The sequence below is a fragment of the Otolemur garnettii genome, unplaced genomic scaffold, assembly GCF_000181295.1.
Source record: "Otolemur garnettii isolate 467f Iridium unplaced genomic scaffold, OtoGar3 scaffold00122, whole genome shotgun sequence".
NCBI classification, from domain to species: Eukaryota; Metazoa; Chordata; class Mammalia; order Primates; family Galagidae; genus Otolemur; species Otolemur garnettii.
In genome coordinates this window covers 1786523-1794631 of record NW_003852517.1, presented here as the reverse complement: position 1 = coordinate 1794631, position 8109 = coordinate 1786523, and the positions used below count along the sequence as shown (strand labels likewise).

The window sequence follows — 8109 nt, the reverse complement described above, 5'->3', positions numbered from 1 at the left end:
AGAGAAAATCAAATAGGAATTTTTAAATATCTTGAGACAAAACAAAAACATAATTACCAAAACTTATGAAAGCAGCAAAACCAATACTAAGAATAAAGTTTATAGGAATAAAGGCATATATTAAAAAAGAAAAGAATCAAATAAACAAACTAATTTACACTCAAGATATTAGGGAAAAAACAAAGTTCAAAGTTAGCAGATGGAAGAAAATAAGAAAAATTAAAGCATAAATAAATAGGGAATAAAAAATTAGAAAAGAACAATAAAATGAAGAAATTTTTTAAAAATAAAGACAATTGACAAATCTTCAGCTAGATTAACTAAAAAAGAATGCTGGGTGCTGCCTGTGGCTCAAAGGAGTAGGGCACTGGTCCCATATGCCAGAGGTGGTGGGTTCAAACCCAGCCCCAGCCAAAAACCTCAAAATAAATAAATAAATAAAAAGAATACCAAAATGCTCATCCTACCCAAAATGATCCACAGACTCAGTGCAACCCCTATCAAAATCCCAAAATTTGTATGGAACCACAAAAGACTGAACAGCTTTTCTTGAGAAAGAAGGGCAAGGCTGGAGGAATCATACTTTTAAATATCAAAATATATTACAAAACTACAGTAATCAAAAAGTATGGTTCAGGCATAAAAACAAACATATAGACCAAGAGAATAGAATCAAAGGCCCATAAATAAGTCCAAATATTTATGGTAAACTGACACAAGAAATCCACAAACACACAATGGGGAAAAGACAGTCTTGTCAGTAAATTGTGTTGTACACACTGGATATCCACGTTCCCTAGAATAAAATTGGACCCTTATCTCAAATTCTATAATATAGAAATCAACTTAAATAAAGACCTAAATGTAAAACCTAAAACTATAAAACTACAGGAATAAAATATAGGAAAGAAGCCATTTAACATTGGTCTAGGTAGTGATTTTGGATATGACTCAAAAGCAAAAGCACAGGAAACAAAAGCATATTTTAGATGAACGGGATTGCATGCACAATAAAAAGGCAGCCCACAAACTTAGAGAAAATATTTTCAAACCATGTATTTGACAAGGGGTTAATATTTAAAATGTACAAGTAAGTCACACAACTCAATTGCAAAAAAAAAAAAAAATTAAATTAAACCCCAAAATTAAAAGCAAAAGAATCGCAAATGAACCCCTACACCATTATTTAAACACGGATTAAGAACCTGAAAAGATATTTCTCAAAATGTTGCATCCAAATGGCCAACAGGTATATAAAAAGGTGCTCAAACATTAAAAGTCATTAGAGAAATAAAGATTAAAACCATAATATTACATCACACCTTTTTTGTATGTACCACAGTTTATCCCCTCACCTACTGAAGGAAATCTTGGTTGTATCCAAATTTGGCAATTATGAATAAAGCTACTATACACATCCATGTACAGGTTTCTGTAACATCACACCTTTTAGGATGGCTATACCCCAAAAATGCAAGATAACAAGTGTTACTAAAGAAGTAGAAAAAGGAGAACCCATTACACTATTGGTGGGAATATAAATTGGTACAGCCATTATGGAAAACACTTCTGCATATAAATCAAACAAAAATGAAATCAATATCTCCAAAAGATAACTACACTTTTATGCCTATTGCAGCATTAGTCCCAATAGCCAAGAACTGAAAACAACTGAAATAAATAAATAAATAAATAAAAATAAGTAAAAAATAAGTGTGTGTGTGTGTGTGTGTGTGTGTGTGAGATAGTGAGAGGTAGAGGTGTATGTATGTGTACATATATATACATACACATATACACCATACATACATAACTGAATACTTTTCAGGCTTTTAAAAGGAATAAAATCTTGCTATTTGCAACAACATGAATGAACCTAGAGGACATTCTGCTAAGTGAAATAAGCCAGACAAAAAGGCAGATTTTGCATGACCTCATTTTATACATGGATCGGAAATAGTCAATTTCACAGAAACACAGACTAAAAGGGTGGTTTCCAGGGGTGAAGAGTGGAGGAAATAGAGAACAAAGTTTTGGAAATCTGGTGTATAACACAATGACTATAGTTAACAATAATATTGTATTGTGTACTTGGAATTTGCTAAGAGAAATGGGCATTATGGGTTATCCCCACCACCACCACCGTGTAACTATATGAGGTGATGGATGTGTTCACTATCATATTATTCCATGATGTTATATATATGAAAACATCACATTTTGTACCTTAAATGTACCTAATTTCTATTTGTCAATTATTTCCCCATCCCAATAAAACTAGGAGGAAAAAGATTCTTTTCACACTTTCTAATCACTAGCTGGATTTTTGACAAAGTCTTAATTCTCTCTCTGTAAAGCAGACTAAAATTTTAACATTCTCTTAAAATATTGATGATTTTATCTCTTCCTAATGAAACAATAATTATATCTCTTCCTAATGAAACAATGACAATCATTATTTTTAAGTTATGCAAACAATGACATTTAGATGTTTGAGTTCTATCAAGTATTATAGCATAGCTACAACCTAAACATTCCTTTCGTATACAACAGAAAATGAAAGACACTAATTTACACATTCTGTAAACTGGCTTAAATTGCTTTAGAATTATTGGATTATTTGTCTAACTGCTCTTTTCTTTCCAGTTAAATTTTAATCCCTTGGAGTATTGGCAAACAAACACCTTATTCATCTTTGTTTTCTTGATAATGAATAGCACAATGCTTCCTTAGATAAGCCTTGCAAAAAATATGTTAACTTAATTAATTATAATTAACTGTATTTAATTTTCTCTGAAAAATGCAGATTCTGGAATTGGCTATCATTTGTTGCTTTTCTTATGGTGTTTACTTTCACTGGACTTCTCATTCCTGCACGTACATATTTATTTATAAACTTTTCTGATGTATATTATTCATTAAATATCTACTTTACACTGATTGTTTTAAGGTAAGAATATCATTTATATTTTTCTTTTTATTGTAAATTGAATGTCTGAAGATTATTTTTTAAATAATAAAAAACTTTTCATCCCTTAGATTGAACAATTGAATTAAGTTTCTAAAGAAAGGTTGATTTAATGATTTCTAAGGAATAATTAAAAAATAAATATTTAGTATGCTTCAATTTTAAATTAAATTTCAAAGCAATGCAACACTCCAAAAATTAGAACAAGGGAAGACATCTTTTATAATCTTAATATACCTAGAGGCAACTACTCTATCATTTGGTATATTTCATTCAGTGTTTTTTTGTTTTTCTATGAGGTTTAATGAAATTAAGCACCAACCATAAATAAAAATCTTATCCTGTATTTTTGCTAGTATTACAAACTAAGTTTTCTATTAATTAAAAATTATAGTTGGCAATAGCTTTTGAAAAAAAAATCATAAGGAAGCCCTCTTTGTAAATGTATTTTTTGGCTCAAGTGATTTTTGTAGCTCCTTTCTCCACTGTAAGGAGGCAGAAAAGCATGTGTCCATGACACAGAACAGGAAAAAGCACCATCATTAGAGTTTCAAAGTTCTTTAATCTCCACCATGGAAATGGCTAACCTTACACTTCCATTTAGTTGGATGATTGACAGCAAGTCAACTAGTGCCAAGTAAATGGAAATCAGTGCCAAATTATCAGACAAAATTAGGATAAAATGGAGGAGTCATATGTGACTGAAAGAAGAAATAGAAAAAACTTGACCAATATTGGGCAAATTCAGCAAAGTTTAAATCTGTAAGAAAAAGAAAGGAATGGCATTTTCTTCTTACTTCTTATTCATTAGAATTGTTTTTATTTATTTTTGGGATCCAGAATTTATCTACAAAACATCTCTAAATTTTTTTTTCACCTAAAGAAACACCACTCCAGGTGATGTGGAATTATCCTACTACTCATCCACTAGAAAGTACCAAAAAGAATAATGCAATTCTCTCCACAAATCTCTGTGTGAAATGCATTCTGCCTTCTTGAAGTGCCATGCCAACAGTGTAAGATACATGTCTTATCTGTTTGAGAGTGAGCAATTCCACAAGGAATAGATTAGAATAGAGCAGAAAGAAACAGAAAGAAGTTTCTATGACTAGAATAACTTTCTAAATGTTGTGTTGTCTTTTAGACTTTTGGTCTTTCTACTAATGAGCCCTGTTTTGTCTCGAGTTGGCCATGGGTTCAGCTGGCGCTGGGCATTCATAATGGTCTGGAGTGAAATGAAAGGGACACCGAATATAAACATGGCCCTGCTGTTTGCCTACTCTGACATTGCTCTTGTATCTGAGAGGGAAAAATCTCAGGTAAGGAAAGCTATATTTTCTTATTTTAATAGTTTACAAAACTGTTGCTGTGTACTTAACATATATTTTTGTACTGAAGGAGATCAACCCCACTTGAGCTGTTGGTGTGATATAGTGATAATGGCGACATTGGAGAGGGGGGAACAATTGGCAAATTTCCCCCTCCCTGTTGTAATTTAGATTTTTTTAATTCTTTCACATTTTTAAAATAGGATTACTACGAATATTAAGGGAATTAAAACTTATTTAAAATAGTACCTAATGGGGGGGGTGGAGCCAAGATGGTGGACTGCAGCCAGCTTCCCACAGAGGCTGCCATCCAGAAGGAGACTTAAAGGACAGACGTCTGGCAAGCAAGTTGATGGTTTGGAACTGAGCCAAGAGAGAAGATTGAAGTACCCACAACAACTTTGCTGAGGCAAGCTGTGACCTCAGAAATACAATCAAAAGGTACAAAACCTACCACGAACAGTGGTGGCAGAGTCCTCAGCTCATAGAGCTGCGTGCACTGCAGTTGGCGATGGAGGAACCCACAGCTCCTGGTGGGCCCATAACTGCTTGCTAGAGCCACACACACGCCGGGGGCAGTGCAGGAGTCCCCCACTCTGGGCAGGCTCAGAACTGCTTGCTAGAGCCAGGTACACCCCTTGGGGAAGTGGCAGAGGAGTCCCTAACTAGGGCAAGGCCCAAAACTGCTTGCTAGAGCTGCAAGTGTCCCACGGGAGGTGGTGGAGAAGTCCTCCTTTCTGGGTGAACTCAGAAATGCTTGCTATAGCCACAGGTGCCCCACAGGGGCTGGCGGAGGAGTCCCCCACTTCAGGCAGCCCAGAACTGCTTTCTAGAGCCCCACGCACTCCGCAGGGGCTGGCGGAGGAGGCCGCCACTGCCTGTGGGCCCAGAACTGCTTGCTAGAGCCATATGGCCCTGCAGGCAGCAAGGAAGGTGTCCCCTGCTCTGGGCAAGCCCAGATCTGCTTGCTAGAGCCGTGTGTGTCCCGCAAGCAGCTGCGGAGGAGCCCTCCATTTCAGGTGGGCCTAGAAATGCTTAAAAGAGCCACAAGTGCCCTGCAGGCAGCGGTGGAGGAATCCCCGCTCTGGGTGGGCCCAGAACTGTTTGCTAGAGCCGTGAGTGTCCCATGGGCAGCTGTGGAGGAGACCTCTACTCTGGGCAGGACCAAAACTGCTTGCTAGAGCCACATGTGCCCTGCAGGGGCTGGCACAGGAGTCCCCCGCTCTGGTCAGGCCCAGCAAGGTGTAAATCCAAAGAAGAGCATTTAAGAACACAAATACAGGTACAAAGTGGGCCCCAGAAGTGTTTGCTAGAGCTGCACAACTCCCATAGGTGGTGGGTGGCTGTAGAGAAGTCCTCAGCTCTGGGCAGTCACAGAACTACTTGCTAGAGCCACCCATGCCCCAAGGGCGGCAGAAGAGGTCCCTGCTCCACGCTCCAGGTTCCCGCTCTGGGTGGGCCCAGAACTGTTTGCTAGTACTGCGGTGTATCCAGCAGATGGCAGCGGAGGAGTCTTCCGCTCCCCATTCCCCTGCCCCCGCAGTTGCCCAGGAGGGGGTGAACTAGGACTGATCCAGCTGCTGCTGTTCCCCTGCCCCACAGTTGCCCTGGCAGGACAAACTAGGACTGATCTGGTTGCATGCATGTCCTGCACCACTGTTGCTGTTCCCCCGCCCCCCCAGTTGCTCTGGTGGGGCTAAACTAGGACTGATCTGGCCACAGCAGTTCCCTTGTCCCCTGGTTGCACTGGTGGGGCCAAACTAGGACTCTAAGAAAAGAAATAGTTAAAGATGCTAACAAATGGAAAAACATACTATGCTCATGGCTAGAATCAACATTGTTAAAGTGTCCATATTACCCAAAGCAATATACAATTTTAATGCAATCCCTATTAAAGCACCACTGTCATACTTTAAAGACCTCAAAAAATAATACTTTGTTTTATAAGGAATCAGAAAAAAATTCTATTAGCCAAGACATTACTCAGAAATAAAAACAAATCAGGAGGAATCATGCTACCAGACCTCAGACTATACTATAAATCAATAGTGATCAAAACAGCATGGTACTGGCACAAAAACAGAGAGGTAGATGTATGGAATAGAATAGAGAACCAAGAGATGAACCCTGCTACTTACTGTCACTTGATCTTCAAGAAGCTTATCAAAAACAACATTCAGTGGGGAAAAGACTCTTTATTTAACAAATGGTGCTGGGTGAACCGGTTGGTGACCTGTACAAGACTGAAGCTAGACCCACACCTTTCACAATTAACAAAAAATGGACTCTTGCTGGATAAATTTAAACTTACGACATGGAGCTATAAAAATACTAGAAGAAAGTGCAGGGAAAACTCTTGAAGCAATAGGCCTGGGAGAATATTCTTAGGAGGGGGGACTCTCTGGTTAATTGAAGCAACACCAAAAATACACTGCTGGGACCTGATCAAACTAAAAATCTTCCACACAGCCAAGAACACAGTACATAAAGCAAGCAGACAGCCCTCAGAATGGGAGAGGATATTTGCAGGTTATGTCTCAAACAAAGGTTTAATAACCAGAATCCATAGAGAACTCAACGGTATTATCAAGAAAAGAACAAGTGATCCCATCTCAGGGTAGGCAAGGAACCTGAAGAGAAACTTCTCTGAAGAAGACAAGCACATGGCCTACAGACACATGAAAAAATGGTCATCATCCTTAATCATCAGAGAAATGTAAATCAAAAACACTCTGAGGTATCATCTACCTCCAATAAGATTAGCCAACATCACAAAATCCCCAAACCATAGATGTTGGCATGGGTACGGAGAAAAGGGAACACTTCTGCACTGGTGGGAGTGCAAACTAATACGTTCCTTTTGGAAAGATGTTTGGAGATCACTTAGGGATCTAAAAATAGATTTGCCATTCAATCCTACAATTCCTCTACTGGGTATATATCCAGAAGACCAAAAATCACTTTATAACAAAGATACTTGCAACAGAATGTTTATTGCAGCCCAATTCATAATTGCTAAGTCATGGAAGAAGCCCAAGTGCCCACTGACCCATGAATGGATTAATAAATTGTGGTATATGTACACCATGGAATATAATGCAGCCTTTAAAAAAGATGGGAGACTTTACCTCTTTTATGTTTACATGGATAGAGCTGGAACATATTCCTCTTAGCAAAGTATCTCACAATGGAAGAAAAAGTACACAATGTACTAAGCTCTACTATGAAACTAATGTATAAGCACCCACACTTCATATGAAAGCTATAACCCAACTACAGCTCCAGATTAAAGGGAAAGAGAAGGAGGAGGGGAGGAGAAGGGAAGAGAAGGGGGAGAATGGGTGGAGGGAGGGTAATTGGTGGGACCACACCTATGATGCATTTTACAAGGTTACATGTTAAATTTATTAAGTGTAGAATATAAATGTCTTAACACAATCACTAAGAAAATACGGTGAAGCCTATGTCAGTCAGTTTGATGAATGTATTTCAAGTTGTATATAAAACAAGTACATTGTACCCCATAATTGCATTAATGTACACAGCTATGATTTAATTTTAAAAAGTTTAAACTCAAAAAAAGAATGAGAGAAAAGGAAAGAGGCTGAGAAAGAGACAGAAACAGATGAAAAGCAAAGAACAATATCAGTAATAAAAAAAGGAATCTGACTACAAATTATATAACTATGGAATGAGTAAAAAGTGGAAACTATGCACAACTTTATGTCAAGAAATTTAACACTTTAGATGAAATAGTTAAACCCCGCAATAAAAAAGCACAACTTACACAAATTGACATGAGAAGAAATAGAA

The 8109-nt window shown here is 37.7% G+C and overlaps 1 protein-coding gene across 1 annotated transcript in view; it reads left to right on the top strand.

The window, feature by feature from the left end:
- The window catches only part of SLC9C1 (solute carrier family 9 member C1), a 95084-nt gene that overhangs the window by 24819 nt on the left and 62156 nt on the right, over window positions 1-8109 (top strand). The window contains exons 8-9 of the mRNA XM_023517858.1: window positions 2807-2950; window positions 4113-4287. Of these exons, the coding sequence (XP_023373626.1) occupies window positions 2807-2950; window positions 4113-4287 (319 nt within the window). The remainder of the gene's footprint in view (window positions 1-2806; window positions 2951-4112; window positions 4288-8109) is intronic.